We start from the raw sequence: 19,007 nt of genomic DNA, 5'->3' as shown, positions 1-19,007 counted from the left end.
TTGAAGAAATGGCTAGTATGAAACACAACACTCTGCATGAGATCAAATTGGGCTTAGTTCTTCCTCACAAATAACTGAAGGAATGAGACAAATGTCATGCAGTTCTTCCCACAGTGCAGAATGCGCTATCCCAGCCTTGCAAAGAGAAGGTGCATCACCCATGCAGGAACCTAGTCTATAAAACTATTAAAATGCACATCTTTGAAGTAGCAAGTGCTCAAGGGAAAAAAATCAACACAAAAGAGAGGAAGAGACTTCAAAATACATAGACAACCTCTAAAGGCGTTGGGTCTTTTTGGAAACCTGGACCAACAGCCTCATTTTCCAAAAAGCACAAAAGTAATTTAAACTTATATCCAGTTATCAAGCCACAAACAGGAGGCCAAAAAATGGATCTCCTTCAGGATTCAAATTTTAAAAACAATACCAACTGTTTTACTAGTAGAACAGCCTAAAGACCTACAGAGACAGAAAACGTCTAGGGTTATATAGGTGTTATGTAGCACTAGATCTCAGTTCTGGTTCACCTCTAAAAATGCAACCTTTTGGACTTGCCACTGTGTTAATGCATGAATTACGTGTCTGTTATGTAAAGGGAGGGATTGTAAAACAACAAGAGAATGAAAACCATTCCACATTGTGGAAAATTGTGCGTTTAGCAACAGAGAAATTCACAGGAAAATTTTGAAGCAACTGCAACATCTCAAATTCAGTTTTAATGATTTCTAAGCTTTATGTTTATATTTGTGTAATATACATTATGTACCAATGGTCTAGAGACAAATAAAAGCACTCAATTTTATCTCCTAATCCTATTTGGTATTTGATTGTTAACACTACTTGAGATGGAAAACTGTAACTTCAAAGATTAGCTCTGCCTCGGAGTAAATATTAACATAAATTCTCATTTAATAATTTTATTTACTCAGAGAAATGTGAGAAGCTGTTACTGAACTACTTCTGTTTAAAATTTGTATTGCAGCTTTGCTATGCTTCTTCAGGGAAAAAAAGAAGTTTTCAAATGTATCGCACACTTTATAGTACTCAAGAAGTTATCCTTTTTTCTCACTTGCACCCAATTTGGAAAAAAAAAAGTGTTTTTTTTTTAAAAAAAAAAACAAAGATAAATATCTTAAATCTCCAAAGCGCACAAGAAAAAATGTCACTTGAATTACACGAACTTCTGAACTGAACTATGTTTTACTGCTTTCCTGAGTACTAAACATTAGAAACAAAGAAAATAATTTCCAATGTTTTTATATATACATATTTAGAAAAAGAGAGGTTTAGAAGGGGCTGAGAGAGATGCTGTGGAATCGCTGTCCTTGGAGGTTTTCAAGACCCAAGAGGACAAAGCCCTGAGCAACCTGGCCTTAACTTAGTGCTGACCCAGCTTTGAGCAGGAGGCTGGACCGGCAACCTCCGGAGGCCTCTTCCACCCCGGGTCACTCCGTCATTCGATGATACCGCTATATACACAAATCTCAGGTTTATCTATTTTAGAACTCGATGTGCAAAATTACACAAAACACACTTGCTACCCATCGTAAATATATCCGGTTATAAGGATAAAACACAGTGATATGGTGTGTTTACAGTATTAACCATGCCAGCTTTGTCAGTAAAGATAATATATCCTTCGCTGTTAAACGATCAGCGGACCAATTTAGCTGGAATGTTTAAGTTTGTACTTATTTTAGACAACCTTTGAGAACAATGACCTAGTTCTGCAAGAATGAAATTCAATTAAAAATACCTTTCTATTCTGCAGTGTGGTCAGTACACATTTCCGTCTTTGGGCACTGTGTTTATGCCCCTGGTGGCATTTACTTCTAAGGTTTGAAACTAAAACCACAAAGCAGTACTGCAGCTCATGTTAGAGGAAAAATCTGGAACAATGAGCGAAAGGCAGAGTAAGGAAAAATAAAAAAGGCAGTGTGAGGAAGAAAATCAAGAGAGTATATAAAATCAGACTTTGTAAAGTGCATATATGTTTCTTCCATAGTATTTATGTCCCTTGATACATGTTCATAGGTTGCTATCTATATTTCATAAAACAATGCTGAGATCTCCATCCAAATTCTTCAGTTCCTTCAAAGTTCTGTTAGCTTTACCATATCAGAACACATCAAAACCAATTTCCCCAAGTGAGTCCACAAACCAAACTGTAAACCACAAATCCAGGGAAAATACCAGAGGATGAAGTTGGAAATCAAGCTCAGCCAATCATTCATACAAATTCTCTTATTGTGAACACAAGGCACCCGATTTCTTATATGCATAGAATGCAAAGAATGCAATTAGAGCTTCACATTCAGATCTGGGCTACAAACGTGCCATAGATGAAAATCTATGTAATTTGTTCGTTCACATGTCTAAAAGTGAGTTTATCTCCGAGGGAAACGCAGTTTCTTGACAGGAAAAGGGCACTGACTAAGAAGAAAGACGGAACAAGATTCTGCTAACCAGGAGAAGAGAACATTTGAGACTCTGCTTTTGAAAGGAGGATTTGACCTTCATGCATCTAGTTCTCCCCAAAATAAATGCAGCATTGCATTATAACACTTAACTTCCTTGTACTTCCAACTCTTCTGCTTTGTAGCAAGATACTCACTTTACAGGTAAAGTATATGGAAAAAAGAATGACACTGTTTCAATTAATGTTCAAATGACAAACCATCCAAGCCAGGTATGTCCTGTGCGTTGTGCCAATGGATGGTAACAGACTGATGAATTAGAGCAAAGTAGCAGTGAACATTAAGAATAGTGAGAAGATTAACACAGACTTGGCAAGTGAACCGAAATCATCCAGATAAGAGCCTAAAAAGGCAGTATGGTGAATTATGCGCAGAATTCCAAGTTGAGGGTTCAGGTATGTAAACTCAACTGTGCTAATGATTCATATTTTCCTTTACCGGGCAAGATCAACACACAGGTATATTTTCAGAAATAACCACTAATTTCAGCTGCTTTCCTACTCGATGACTACGTTGTGATGCCTAGGAATGATCTGTGAAATCATGAAACCCAGGTAGATCTCACTGCTTTCACTAAGAAGTGATGGTCAGGCTTGTCTTTTTGCAAGCTGGTTCAGACTCTGACCTACACTCCACTAAGATCTCTTGTCTGAGTTTAGAGCAATTGTCTCTGCAGAGAAAACACGTCTTTGCAGAGAGCCTGAGAAGCAAGAAACCATGACAGATATTAGGATGTTGTTTTAAACCAGTTCTAAAGGAGTATATTACACTCATACCTCTTAGTGGATGCACTCATCCTTTTGGTTAAAACAAGCAGTTAGTGCTACTGAAGGGTTTCTCAGCTAGCTGCACTCTTGACCAAGATATGCAAGTTCTAAAGCACAAGATCATCACAGCCTGACCTTCAGATCATTTTGTATTTCCAAACCCTTTCTAACCATTGTGCTGTCATTAAAGAAGTCAGGCATCTGGAGAACACAATCTATCATGCTATCTTAGACACAGCAGTACTACAGATTTCAGTGACAGAAGTTGTAAAAAATAAATGCTGTTTTGATGACTGCACATTTGCCTCCTTAAAGCATTAAAAATAGAAGTCTTCATAGAGCCCTGTGAACTGGACAAGTGCTATGCTCATGTAAAACCATATTATCAGGAAACAGTGACAAAGACAGGACACCATTACTGTGCAAAGTACTGTGCTTGAACTAGTACCACTTGAACTCGGATGTAAAAGCCTACGTCCTGTTCCTCACACACACAGTAAGAATACAGCCAAGAACAAGACACTGCTCCTTCCCCAGGTGCCAAAGTACAGCTTCAGGAATTTATGCTGTGCAGAATCAATTACACTGCATTATGTACTCTATCTGTGTGCTGCCATGATCTGTACAGTACTGTGTAATACGTGTGGTCTTGTATGTTGTTTTTCAGAACACAGACCATGCCACCTGCTGCTGCAACAACTATAAACAGACTCAAAAAACCTCTATTTTTCTCCACAAATTAATGGCTTTTTATGGAAGCCTTTCAATATACTCAAACCAAAATGTAGTGTTTAATTTCCAAAAATTAATGGAAGCACATGACAAGCCCAAGGGCTGTACAGAAAGGAAAAAAAAAAGTCTTCAGTTTCAAGAGCCAGTCAAGCCTTCCAAGCAATGGGGAGGTGCTTTGATTTATAGCATTTAAAGCACATAGTAGCATTTTAAAAGACAGAAATTAATATTTAAGAGCAAATCCTGTATCTTTAATATATACACACAAAATACAAATAAACACACACAATTTTTGTTAAGCTTAAGAACATATGAAGTTTATCCCAACACAAACATCTTAACTGTGACTATGAATTTTAATTAACATAGTTAATAATTGCCTAACAGTCTTACTTCTCTGCCTCCACAAACACCGTTAACAAAAGGAAATTCAACACCGAGGTGAGCTGGCATGAGACACTCAACTAAATGGATCCGGGCCAAAAAAAGAAGCTAAAAGCAGACAGGTATGCTAACAGAGTGTATCTGGTGCCCCACACAAGGGGAAAGCATCTCAAAAATATTAACCGTAGCCCACCAGAACCATGATGTTTTGTATTGAAAGCTAAACAGCTGCCCTGCTCAGGACTGCACAAGGCACACTGATTAACTTCAGAGGCCCTTTATCTGAGAGTACATGACAGCAACACAAAACCAATCAAAAGCTTGAAGAGCCCCACTATATGATCATTTTCTTCCAGAGGACCTCCCTCCTCATCCAAATTTAGATCACAGCTGGCTTTATTGCTGTTAACAGGACACACATATGGTAGGTCCTACATCAACAGGAAAATGACTCTTGAGGCAATGTAACACTGATAGTGCATCAAACAAAGGACAATGTTTTATAGCATAAAGACATATACAAAGGGGGTTACAGAGACTTAAAAAGACACTATTGATGAAGAGTTTTCAAGAAATCTTGTGGCAAGTCCCCAAACTGCTGACTCTTAGCAGAGTATGTGTATAATCCAAAATGAATTAGCCAGTAATACCTGTATTTGTATCTCCATATAACACAAACCAAAACCATTCCATCCCTTCAAGTTTTTTTAAGATATATTAAAAATTAGCATAATTGAAAGTCATTAACCGAATTAACTTTAATGCCACAGTTAAAATTACCCTGTCAAGCAAAGTATCTGAGTTTTTGAGTTTGGGTGGTTTTCTTTTTTTTGCTAAGCAACAGCATCAACACTTTCCAATAAGAAAGTCTCTGTACCAGGCCGTGAAACACTATGTATCCACTGCATTACAAGTGGTTTGCTTTTATGTGCTGATGTTTATGTATGACAGTTTGGAATTCTACCTTATCTAGCCATCACTGTAGTTCCAGTGAACATCATTGTTCCACTGTATTCCTCTGGACATGGAACAGAAATGTATTTTAAAAGGCTGAACTTCTGAAATCAAATTAATTTGGAGGGGGACAAAGAGAAAGGATTTCACAGTTGCAGCTTGCACATCTCACGGTGTGCTAGCTCTTTCACTTAATGGCATCTCCTTCCATTTGATACTGAATAAAACAAAACACCTATATATTGTACTGGGTGTAGAAAATTAGAACACAAATTCAGTTTGAGAAAAAGAACTTGGGAAAAAGAAAAGGCATGTCCTGGCAATTAGTGAAGCAGGCATAATTGCTGGCGTGGGTTGATAAACCGAACTGAAACTGCTATTGACTAACCCAATCTCTTTTTTCTCTTTCTTTTAATAAACCATACCAAGTAGATAATGAGAACTCTGTAACGTATAATATAGCTGTATTTTAGTGCAGCATTTGACAAAGCGCTGCAAAGAAAAATCATTAAGATATCGGAGATATTGTGCCAGGATAGAAATACAAAGGCAAATAAACTTTGGAACAGGGATGCTGGAGATACTGTTGGTGATTCATTAATCTGGAGTCAGGTACCAAATAGGCCACTTGAAATTCTGAGGCTAGAATTAGACAATTACAAAACAGACAGTAAAAAAATACAGCAGATGACCTTTAGGAAAAGAAAAAAAAGTTATTTCACCAGTGACAAAGACACAAGCAGGAAAGGGTATAACAGATATAAAAGAATAGTATTTTGATAGTATCTGATACATTTGTTAAAACTGAGAGAACTTTACACTCCTTAAAAAAACTACCAAAAAAACCTACTATACACTATACGAAGACTATACAAACAATACAAACACAGAAAGATAAATCAAGAATATACAAACAAATTACTTGTTTAGAACTGTTCACCCTCACACTAAAAAAACCAAAACCAACAAAACGAACCTAAAAAGCCACAAACCATCATATGCCTTTCCCTACCTGAACCTACCTTTCACGTCAACTTCTTGTACTCTCAAATCAGACTCCATGCATCTCTTAAACGGCTTTCTTTCCTTTCCAACTTAGCTTTCCAGTTAGAAAAGAACATACATGAGAGGAAGCTAGGTGTGGAGGAGTCTGGGATATTTTATATATGCTGCAGCTACATTTATTTGATGCTTCATTGCTGCTCTATGGCCACAAGTTCTCAGGTCCAACAACAACTAGCCTCACATCAGCAAAAAACAGGACAAGACGATCACCTCAGGTAGCCTGTTTGAGTGACACTCCCTTTTCACCTCTGATCAACTGCATACCAATTTTCAGGATTTACAAGCTGATTTCAGCAGTGGACACCCCAGAGGACATACTAAAGACTGGAGCAGAAACCAAATGCTTCTCTCTTCTGCGAGAGCAGACTGCAGTTTTTGTCAAAGTGCTCTAGCAAAATTGGTACTTACTGAGAATTCGCAGACGGGCTGATCTAGCTGTAACATCTTGACCATCTGAACAGAAAAGACTAGAACAGCCTGAGACTGCAGAGAATTTGTTCTCAAATAGTTTATTTCTTGATTTTTCTGAAAAGGCTCACAATATAAGTACATATCTGAAACATAATCAGGCAAAATTCAAGGTAAGGACAATAGTGTCTTAAAGATGCTCCTCTAAGTAAGCCTTAGAGACACAAGAATGCTTCAGAGCAAATACCATCAGATCACTCAGTTTTACTTTCCACCCTGACAGACTGACTGGTATGCATTGCTAACTATTCAGTGCAAGATACTAAGATGACATAAAATACATGCTTTTATCAGAATTCCCTCCAAACTGTTTTGTTCAGCACTAAGAAATTCCTTGTCATATCCATCATCAGCATTTTTTCACAGGCTCCTCAAACAAACAGCCTCTTGTGCCCGTGAGACGCAGATGCTTATTGCCATTACTCCATGCACTACACCAGTTCAGGACTGACTGAATGCAGAGTAAAAAGACTGGTGGTATAGCTGCTCTATTAGCCTTCTGATGGGCAGGAGGTCATTCCTTCCATCTGAGGAGGGATCAAGTGACAGATCTTCAAGATTACTGATTTCTAAGGGATACGGTAATGAAAGACAAGGAAATAACATCTTCTGTTTCAACTTGCATCCTTCTCATGAAAGGACAAACAAACATTGGGTGTCTGACTACCTTCCACCCAAGGTATACATTCCGCCTCCCCCCCCAACCTTGAGACTGTTTACTGATGGGAAAGAGTGACTTCACATACTAATTTCAGATGGAGAAGTTCATATGTTCATTTGAAGAGTTATAAAATCTGCAGGTTCACTGCAAATTTCAGATTCATCATCTTCATGCTGTTTCCTTCCACACTTGGACGTAATTTGACAAAAACACCATACTTGTCACTGTAAACTCTTGCCAACTGGAATCATGCACAGTGCTACACAAGGAAGTTTACAAACACTGATTAGGAGAGGCAGACACACAGCAGCAATAGGTCCAATAGGCATGGACTTAATCTCATTTATTTTGGTGAATGAAATGGGGGATAGGGGAAATATCACAACACACTCTCTTTTTATTTTATTTTTAATCTTGCTGTTCATATTTTGGATAGCTAGCTCTCTAACCGCCAGCCTATTAGCAAGGCATGGCACCACACTGTACATCTAAGGAGGAGTTATCCTACAAGAAAGAGATTTGTTTTGTCAATCATATATGCTTTATTTGGCCTTCTTCAGTAAGCTACTAATGGATCCCACTCTCCTACAAAGGCTTCAGATGTTAAATTGCAAGATAACAGATGCTTGTAAAAGTGGAACAGGAAACAACTCCCTGGTAGAGGTGCTACGTTATCTAAAGATCACAACAAGGCCCCAGCAGGGAAAGAATGAAGCTTCTAGAGAACGGTTAAACGTCTCACCAATTCCTTCAGAGCAAGCAGATGTCTTAGATAAGAGCATACTTTGAGGAATGTTTCCTTCAGCTGATGCCAGGTGCGGGAGCCTTGGGCTTGCTCCTGCTCTGGTACCTCAGTTATGCCAGAAGAGCTGTCTGTGGGGCTGTGCAGGGAGCTGGATCAGGAAACTGACTCACCAGATAAATAAACATTTTCTTCTTTTTCCTCTTTGTCAAGTTATTTATAACCCAGATGGCTTCTCAGAGCAATTTACCACACGACCTCACAAAATGACCTTCCTTGAAGAGCTGAAGCGGACAGCAAAATAGTGCAGGTGGAAGAACCAGCTGGTGGTGGTTAAGAAAGAACAAGAGTTTCTCAAGCTGGCTTTGCTACCAAGGCCAGCAGATCTCTCCGTAGTAGGGAGAAGGGGAACAGTTGTGACCAGACGGGAAAGGTTTTGCTGGTCAGGAAAACCATTTACTTCTGTTTTCAGAAACAGCCACATCTACAGATCAGAAACCAGCTCTCCAGCTTTTGCTTTGCCACAGGGGAGAGACTTAGCATTTTTCAGTATGTGCTCCAGCACCTCCTCAATCCCACAAATCCCTCTGGCAAGAGGTGCTTTCCATTCCCAAGAGAGCAAAGTTAAATCACCATGGAAGGATTTCTACTCAGCCCAAACTAGTCCATGTGCTTAAAATTTACACAGGATGACAGAAGGTGAATCATAGAATGGTTACAGTTGGAAGGGACCTTAAAGATCATCCAGTTCCAACCCCCTGCCATGGGCAGGGACACCTCCACTAGAGCAGGTTGCTCAAAGCCCCATCCAGCCTGGCCTTGAACACTTCCAGGGATGGGGCATCCACAACTTCTCTGGGCAACCTGTTCCAGTGCTTCACCACCCTCACAGGAAAGAATTTCCTTCTAATATCTAATCTAAATCTCCCCTCTTCCAATTTAAAACCATTACCCCTTGTCCTGTCACTACATCTCCTGACAAAGAGTTCCTCTCCAGCTCTCCTGTAGGCTCCCTTCAGATATTGGAAGGCTGAAGTGACAGGAGGTTTGTTCAGGTTTTGGGGGATTTTTTGTTTTGGTGGTTTTTTTGTTTTGTTTTTGGTTGCTTGGGTTTTTTTAATGAGTCACATAAGAGGCTTTGGAATTGCACTTCTCTCTCCTGCTCTATGGGTAATTGTTCCAGATGTTAAGGGGTATTAACGGAACTGCAGCTCAGAGGTGTCACAGATGAATTAGCATCAACAAATACGAGACTGGAAGAAGGCTTGAAAAAATCTGGGTAGCTCACCATAGCCAAATTTCCGTGCAGTAATAGTTTTTTGCTACAGCAAGTTACCCCACTGCTGCCAAACCACAAAATGATGAATTAGTCTGCCTTATGTTGGGGCACATATCTATCAACATGGATCTGCTTGGCATGTTTCAAATTTTATCCTCATCAATCATTTTTTCCCCCCCCCTCTTTATAGATTACTATAAAGCTGCATACTCTATCACACATAGTCATTTCAGAAGAATGGACATTTTATGTACCAGGACTAATGTCTGACTCCTCACATTAACCTTGCTTCACCAACTCAAGCCTGTTTTCCACACAACACCAGCAACTGAAGTGGAACTTCCACTTGCATCTTTTCAGCCAAAAGAGGCTAAAAATACCTGCTTGGCATGTGTTCAGTCAGCCACGGATAATGTTGTATCCTCTACCTAAAATGACTAAATATGCTCTCCAAGGAAAGGTGACCATCATCTTTGGATATAAATAGAAAAAAAAAAAAAAAAAGAGAATTAAGAGACAATGCTTTACTAAAAGGGAGACTTTAGAAGAGTATCAGTAGCTTTGTATTTCACCAATTTTTCTCCGGGGCACCTCTGTACCATCCTCATACATACAATTAAAGATTCTTTTTATTATTTCAGATTATACTTTTAATACATTTCAGTACATTTTTTTTATATATACGAAATTAACTTTTACTTGAAGCTCATTTTTTTTCCATCAGAAATCTGATCACTATTGACTTTGTTATCTCTTCTTGTTTGTTTATTCAGAAAAAAAGTACTCTCTCAACTGTTTCATTTGGAGCAGAAATAAGACATAACTGCAAGAATTCAAAAAATAAAAAACATCTGAGACTTAAAGATAGAACATAAGGCCATTTCCTAATGAAAAAATGCCTTAAGCAAGTAAACACTTGCTACTGAGTCTCTCAGTACATGATATGCTCCACACAAATAGTGCAAATCCACCTTTAGGCCAAGTTTTTCAGTCCTTTAATAAGATTTGCAATTTCTTGACAACTCAATGTTTTGTTTTTTTTTTCCAAAGAAAGTGGGTAAATCAGGATAAGGCAGTTTTGTTTGCTCTAAAGTCAAATATTTGCACATACTTGAAGACTGAATAGGATCCTCCTTAATCTTTCCACTTTGCTGTGTTGTGTTAGATCAAAAGATTACGTTTGTCAAAAAAAAAAAAAGCTACTATTTCTTCACTACAGCACACACTCCAGTGTACCTGTTATGTCAAATATCAGTCTATGCATCTGCATAGTTCAAATTTTCACAATGTACTATAAAACAGCAAATTATAATAATAATCACTGTACATATTTATAATTTTTTTAAAAAGTTTAAAATGCCAACTAGTCAACTGGCCCCATACACACACTGCAAAATAAATTTTAATGCATCTTAAAATGCTTTTTTCAGCTTTTCAATTGTAATATACAATCAGCCTGTGGGAACATCCCTCAGCACTTCTATATTTTCATGAATGTATTTTTTGTATTTTCATGACAAAAACTTATTTATCAAGTTGTCACAATTAAGTGACTTCTAGGAACAGTTATGAATATTACTATCACACTCTTAGATTCGACCTCAGATGATAACGGTTCCATCAGCCACGCTCTCTGTTCATTAAAGACTCTGCTCAGTCCTGTCATTTAGAGTCCACAGCACATCAGCATTCCCAGCTGCATGTCTTTTAGGCAGGTTGAAATTACCCTAATTTTTCAAATTGATTATTTTGCATTAGTAGTTGAGAAGATTTCTCTAAAAAGTTTGTAAAAAAATTTGGGATCTCTTAATTTACAGCGCTACACAAACATTTCTACTGTTAAGTAAAAGTGAGATCCCAGTATTTTTCCTAGTTCTTTGCTGCAGTCTAGACTGTCTTCAAGCAATGTTAAGAACTGAGTGACAAACACACACATCCCCCTTTTTTTTTTTTTTTTTTGTCTTTTGAGGAACATTCCACTTTCTTGTCCTCTCTCAGGTCTTGTTCCACTCCCCTTCCAGCTTACCATACAGGTCAAAGGTCCACCTCCTACAATCTCTTCAGAAGTTCAAAGTTCTCACAATACACCCTAGAGAGCCAAAGCCATCCTTTCTTCATAGGGGGGTTAATTTGGACAAGCACTTCTGGGAAGTTCTGGTAAAACCTTTCCCTAGAAACCAAGACTGCCAAGGAACCACCTTATTACGACCTTTTGGATTAGAAGTCTTTTTTCAGAACCTCATCTTGCACAAGGTATGCACCAGACTTTTGCAACTACATATACTGACATCCACATAATAAGAAAATGCAGTTTAACATAGCTATGAATAAGCCTTCCCAGAGGGATTGCAAGTTATTTTTTAAATTCATCTGTCCCTTGTTTTTCTTACAAGAACAAAAACAGAGGCAAGGAGGAAAATCATGCTTCCGCAAGCTTCATTTGAAGTATGAATCTAGAGCCACAATTCTTCTTTCAGATATGTAGTTCAGGACAATCTTTGGATATTACAAAGAACAAATGCATTCTTTTATCTTTGTATTTATTTTTTAAGGGTTAGGCTTTTTCAGCCTTTGATCTGTAACAAAAATAAGAGCTAGCCAGTAGGAACATCTCTTACTGTTATTTTGTAAAGACTTTTGATTGACTCATCCTTCTTCTGACTCATATAATTAACACAATAGAAATAGGTTTCTGCAAAACAGAACAAGCAGTCACCTTAAATAAGAGATGCTCTTTATCTTTCTGTACAATCCGTTAGACCACATTGTTCAACAAAAGAAAGGAAAAAAAAAAAAAGCCTTAAACTTTTTTGCTAGGGCAGCAGATAAACATTAAAGATAGGTGGATGCTGGTTTTGGTCTCAGCATATGAAAGCAAATTATATTCTTGGTCAAACAATGCAGTTCAAGACTATGCTTAAACAGCAAAGAAATCACCATCTCTGCTGACCAAAGTTGTTTTCCCATCTTTTTTACAATTAAGAAGGAGCTAAAAATGTAGACTGACTTTTTTTTTGCAGAAGAGAATTCCTGAGGAATAGTTGAAGAATAAGAATCATCTGCCCTTACTAATACCTTAGCAGACAACTATTTCCATTCAGCAGGACATGGAAAAAGAAAAATTATTCAACAGATTTCAAAAGCTCATCTTATCCTGTATTGTAGAAGCTGTTTATGGTGGTGTCCTACAATTCAGAATAGATATAAAAGGAAGCCAAGAATTAAATACTCAAAATAGCCAAGATTTTCTCAAATTCTATCAGGGCAGACAAAACCAAACCAAAACACAATCATGTTCCATTAGCATTGTCAAACAAGGTAAGAACAGAAAGCGCACAACTCTCTGGATCTCACTGGTACCTATACACAAGCAAAGATCAATAGTCTCTGGCTTGTAGACAAGAGTATCATCTAGTTCAGGCGCAAACAAATACTAATGTCCAGTGCCCAGGTGAAATGGGCTGGGACTTTCTCCTGTTCCTTCTGTGCACTTTCAAACCTCTTTCTTGGAAACTCAGGCCCGAAGGACTGAACATTCAGACCAAAATGCTCATTCACAAGAGCTGATATTATGATGGGTATCATATATGAGTCTTAAGTTCATCTGCCTGGCAAAATTTTCCTGATTGTCAGAATTAAATACCTCTGCAGAACAGAAATGAGCTTGCCCTTGTGTATTCACTCTGTGGTTTGAGGAGGACTGTAACTTTCTGCTTGCCAGTACAGCGCCCTTTACCACATTCTACCTATCTAGAAGGTGGGGCAGGAAAGGTAAGTTAAAATGGTATTTAAAATTAACAAGTAAGAGATCCCCTTAGGGAAGAAAACACATATGATAAAAGTAATGTTGAATGGTATGGTGAAAACATACATTTTTATTTTATGTCATAAAAACTATGACAACTCTTAGTCAAGTAGGAGAAACATTCTTTGGTGCTTTAAAACAATTTATCTGACTGACAGTGGCAATCCCTGAAATTAACATACATCCTACCGCTCTTCCTCTCTTAAGTGCTGGACAATCCTAAACCGTTTCCTGATACGAGAAGCTGATCAGGTTACATCATTGTGAAATAACTTATGACTATTTTAAAAATAATTCAGAACCACCTTCAGAGAGACAGTAAAACCATGCAAGTAAAAACTATTTAAACTCTTGACAAGGCAGAATTCGAAGCACAGCTGGCGACAGTTCACTTCCTAGCATTTTACTACCAGTGAAAATCCAGGTGTGCATTTCCTCTAAGACTTATTAGTTAATCTAGAATCTCAAACAACTGAAACAAATGTATTTTAATTTGAAGTGGTGTAAAGGGTTCTAACATTTCTCACTCAGCTACATCACTTCCATCGTTATAACTGGTCTAATATAGGGTTTAACTCTCTCTTGCTGTGTTTGTTATATAGAAAGGGATGACCACATACTTCACAGAGAAAGTCTTTCCATACACCTACTTTTAAAATACTTTAGCTTTTAGTGTAACGGAAGCCTGACAAAGCAAAACCAACTGGTTAAAAGAAGACACTAAGGAGTTCTCTGCTGCACACAGTGCTACACTGGCTATTTCTAATAAATAATGCCATAGATATACACCAAAGATCATTCAAACATGACTGATGTTTTTGCAGAAGTCTGCTAACAGCAGGTGAAACCCCGTCTGGTTTTCTATTTGGATGCTGCTGTCCAAATGCAGATTCCTGAACTGTTCTGTCAGGATTTCAGCTCATCAGACCTCACATGCACGCCCACACACAGACATGCATATCTACATACATATTGCCTTACAAACTCAATACTGATGAGCTCAGAAGGAAGCCTCATTTAACCATTATTGGTTCAGAAGACGAAAGTAAAAGAGAGAACAGGAAGTCACGTAAGCATGCCAGATTTGGGCCCATCCTCAAGACTAGCGTCAAGTTTCATTTTTATCTAAATAAAACAAAATTTTAAAAAAAGACTCAGGTTTGTACTTCCTTTCCTTGTTTCAAGGAAACATACAAAAGGAAAGTTTCACTTGGTGGCAACTCGCTACATCTGATGTTCTAGCAAAACCAGGGTTTAAATAACTTTCTGGCAAGCACAGCTTTATTAAGGGTTGCCTACATAGGATTTTCAAGTGCAGCCTGTAGTGACAGGATTTCAGTTGTTCCCTAGCTATCTTTTTTCATCTCACCCCAGCAACTTCTTGTTACGCTATACACTGAGGAACATTACACAGCGTGAGTGTGACAGCCTCCTAAATAGAGCCCAGCTACAACATCAGTAGGACTTTTTAACTACAGTAGTATTTTATAGTGTCATAGTCAAGGAACCGATTTACTAAGTCATACGAGACACCCATACAGAGGCTCATATGCCACAGAAAGGTCGTTACAGATAAGTAAATAGAACCTCTGACAATTAAAATAATTAAAATGAAGACAACAGTTTTTAAGAGACTGGAGATTTCTTGAACAAGTATTACCATGTGCCCTTCTGCTACCACAAAAATAAGTGGAGGAGATGCGGGGGGGGGGGGGGGGTGGTGAAGGGAAGGCGGGAAATCACAATTTAGAGACCATTCTGTTAAGAAAGGAGGGACAGTTGGCCTGCAGATCATGACAACCCTTCAGGCATGGGTCTCCATATACACAGATTTTCCCACAATACATGGATTTCATAAGTACATCCATCATTCACTGTATAATAATTTTCAAGAGACTTGGTTACATTATACTTGGATGGTGATAAGGGGGTGCGATGTTAGCTTCTCGCAGGGCTGGTCTCAAGTGCATCATCTGTCAGAGTACAGCACCTCTCCTGTCTAGTCAAGGGAGATTACACCATCGTTTGTTAAGCATGTACAAAGATAACCAATGTCACAACACACTGTGTTCTGGCAATGAGATTCTTAAACAGTAAGCTTTGTACAGCCACATGTGCGTCAGGGAACAAAGACTTCTTGATGTTGAAGGCTGCAAATTAGCCCCTTGCAATACAGACACTTCAGAAGAGGGAACAGCAAGACGTACAAAGGCTGGCCCCAATGCACACCGATGCATTCCCACCCTCAGCTAAACCTTAGCAAGCAACTCTGAAGTTGGCACATGACAGCCATGAAGCCAAGATCCAATTATACCCTCAAGCCCCGGGCCGTGTAAGCTATTCGCTCTGTCCCAGCCTCGCACAGTCATTATTAAGTGGTCCTTATACTCTACTACAGCTTCCCTAGATCCCCGGAAACTGTGAGCTAGGGGCTTACCCAGCTCCACCACCCACCAGGACTAGAGGGACTTAGCTTCATACCACCACAAGGCCACCAGCCCACCAAGACCAGCTCCCCGTCCCCAGCGCGGGACACCCAAACCCAAGCTGCCCGCGCCCGTTAACGGCGGCGGCACCCTGAAGGAGAATCCGGAGCACACGCCTCGGCGACGGGCACATGCTCCCCCAGCGCACCGCAGCGTGAAGCCCAGCAAACCCAACAGAAGCGCTCCCGTCACCTCCCCGCCCTCTTCAGCCCGCTCGCCCGCACCACGGCCTCAAGCTAGCGGGGAGAAGACACGATGTTAGCGGGGGAGCGGCGGGTCGGGTCGGGCCGGGCCGGGCCGTGCGGGCGCAGAGCCGGCAAGAGGCGCAGCCGCACCGGCCCCGGCTCGCCGGGCTGCGCGGAGCCCCGGGACGGTCCTTGCCGCCGGCTACCCGCGCTCTGGCACCTGAGCGGGTGGGGAAAGCCCCCGGGCGGGCCGCTCTCCGCCGTCCCTTGACCTTACCCCCAGCTTGTCAGAAGCCGCCCGTCCTCCCGGGGGCCGGAGCCCGCCGGGCAGTCCTTACCGCCCGTCACACCACCTTGCCCGGCTCCCCTCGCCGCCCCGCAAGGAGGCACAGCGGCGGGGCGAGTGGCGGAGGGCCGGCCCACGCCCCGCTCACCTGCAGGGGGAAGGTGGCCGCCTTGTTGCCCACGTAGCCGCGGACGACGTGGCTCTGGATGGAGAGGACCCGGCACTCGCGCTCCGGCTCCATAGCTGCTCCGCGCCGGGCCGAGGTGGCGGCGCCGGCAGCAGGAGCGGGGAGGGAAGGGGGCGGGGGGGGGGGGTGGGGGAGGCGGAGCGCGGCAGGCGTCACGCGCTTGCCCGCCCCCTCCTGTCACACACACCACCCCCCGCCCCCCCGGTCGAGGCGGTCAGGCGATCGGGGCGGACACTTAATGGCCGCCTCCGCCCCTCGCTGCCCCGCACCGGTGGTACCTAATGGCCTCCCTCTTTCCCCCCTCCCCGCCCCGGTGCTCCTCACCGCAGGTCCCGCCGCGGCTTCCGCAACCCCCCCCACTCCCCCTCCCCCCCCCCCCGCGCGCTCCGTCACGCGCCTCAACGGCCGCCCCTGCCGCGCTCGGCGCCATCCCGCAGGGAGGTACGGGCCCGGCGGCCGCGCCTGCACGGCGAAGCCCTCCTCCAGCCCCCGGGCCTCCGCCTCCGCCCGCTCTGGCCAGCGGCGTGCCGCGTCCCCTCGCCCACGGGAAGGCTGTGTGTTGTGTGTGTGGCCCCCGTCCGCTCCCCCCCCGGCTCCGGTGCTGGTGCACCCAGCCGGCCCTCCGCTGAGGTGCTGGCTGACACCCACAGTGGCCAGTGTCGCCTCTGTGACCTTCCCCAGCACGCAGCCAGCTTGTAGGTGCTGGTAGTCCCACAGGCCCTTCGAAACACTACATACCCGCGGCACGCTGTGACAGGGGTGCTCCCCGCCAGGTGCCAACCTGACCTTTACCTCCTGGATAACCACCCATGGTGGCCACAATGGGTGGATCTGGCCATGATGGCTCCATTCATCTCAGCGTGGTTTTGGGGAGACAGAGCTACCTTGAGCAATGCTGGTAGCATGGTCAATATGCAAGGATGTCTATTAAGTCAATTGTTTTACCCCCATAAATAGTGAACAGCCCAAGAGCCCTTTGAACTCTCCTGCACGGCAGCAGGCTGCACACCAGGATCTCCTCTTGAGAAAGGATGCAGCTCAAGATTACTTCTCGAGATTCAGAGATTCCTTGCCGCGACACATCCTTGGTAAGTGACTAATTCATGGTAAACTTTGAAATCTTAGCTAAGTGATATAAAGGATCGATTGCATATCTGTAATCCTTTATGTAAAAACCATTGACTAAGTCTGGGGCTAGGATTGGATCCAGCCACACCTAGACTCCTCTCTGAGAAGGAGTTTAGAAAGGAAGGGCGTCCTTTCTGAACCTCGTGACTCAGCGGGAGGGTCTCCCTGACAGTTCTGTCTGTCCTCTGTGCAGTAAATAACCAACCATGCCTTGCCATCAAATCTTGTTAAAACTGTCATATTTACCATCAAACTTTGTTAAATCTCTGTTTTATATCAATAAGTGTATTGCTACTTCTCTCTGCAAGTGAAGTGGGTCACTCCATCCACAACACCCATGCACACGGACCCTCCTTGGCCCACTCTCACGTCACACCAGCTGCCACCATCACCTCTCTCTTGCCCTCACTGGAAAACACCTCAAAGCACACTTCCAGCGCCCATAGGTATGTCCAAACATTGACCCGTACACACAGCGGCGGCCATCCAACCATTCCATGCCACCCACCCGTACCATGCCACCCACCCTGTGTGATAACTGCCATTTGCTGTCCACGCTGCCCCGCGCCACGGGGCTAGCCAGACCTGCCCTTCCATGTACTGGAAAGCCAAGAGCAGCATACACATCCCAACAGTGCTACAGCTTCCCCTCCTCAAGCGTCCAGAAAGCCCTGTGGAGCCACGGACACCACAGGGCAGCCCCACACGAGGCCCTGCGGTGGCACATAGGCTGGAGCTGCGGGTGCCCTGACAGAGCACTGCCCTCACAGTCAGGTTTTGAAATGAGTGCAATTGTGTGTTATTGACATACAAAAAAAACCCTTCAGCGGGCTGCCAAAGAGTAAAAGAAGATGTGTTGGCTGGCAAGTGCCACAATACATCAAGACTCTGCTCAGATAGGACTTTGTAACGCGTTTGGGAATTTCATCTTCCCCTGGCCATTTGTCATTATTGACCATCACAGGTTCAGACAAAGATCCCTTCACAAGAAGAAATCACACCTGATGCCTCTTGTTCTTCTTAGTGGATAGCTTTAAATTGACTCTTGAAATAGCATGATTATTTTTCAGCATCATGAAAGCTTATTTTGCTCACCATAAGTAATCTGTTGGAAAATGAGGGAACATACTGTTCTCCTTTCTGTTGTCATTCCAGTTGCAAAACTTAGGGCTTGTCCTAGGCTGGCTTTACTACTAACAGTTTCTCCATCACCTATAAATGTAGGTATTTTTTTGAATTGTAGAAATTGGTGCATCTCCTTGGAATATAGATATGGTCAGAACAATGAATGATCTGCACCATGTATGCTCCAGATCCAGCAGTCTGGGAAAACATTACAAAACAGCATTTTGCACAAGGAGGTTATCTCAAAGGGACACAGGTCTGGATGGCAGGGTAAGC

The 19,007-nt window shown here is 42.1% G+C and overlaps 1 protein-coding gene across 1 annotated transcript in view; it reads right to left on the bottom strand.

Moving 5' to 3' along the window:
• PDXK (pyridoxal kinase) overlaps window positions 1-16,545 on the bottom strand; it is a 47,437-nt gene extending 30,892 nt beyond the window's left edge. Inside the window, exon 1 of the mRNA XM_074151080.1 lies at window positions 16,440-16,545. Coding sequence (XP_074007181.1) covers window positions 16,440-16,532 — 93 coding nt within the window. The 5' untranslated portion in view covers window positions 16,533-16,545. The remainder of the gene's footprint in view (window positions 1-16,439) is intronic.
• Window positions 16,546-19,007: the final 2,462 nt, after the last annotated feature.

Source organism: Numenius arquata, chromosome 1 (genome assembly GCF_964106895.1).
Source record: "Numenius arquata chromosome 1, bNumArq3.hap1.1, whole genome shotgun sequence".
Lineage (NCBI taxonomy): Eukaryota > Metazoa > Chordata > Aves > Charadriiformes > Scolopacidae > Numenius > Numenius arquata.
The sequence above is the reverse complement of the archived record's forward strand: the minus strand, read 5'-3'. Positions and strand labels throughout refer to the sequence as shown.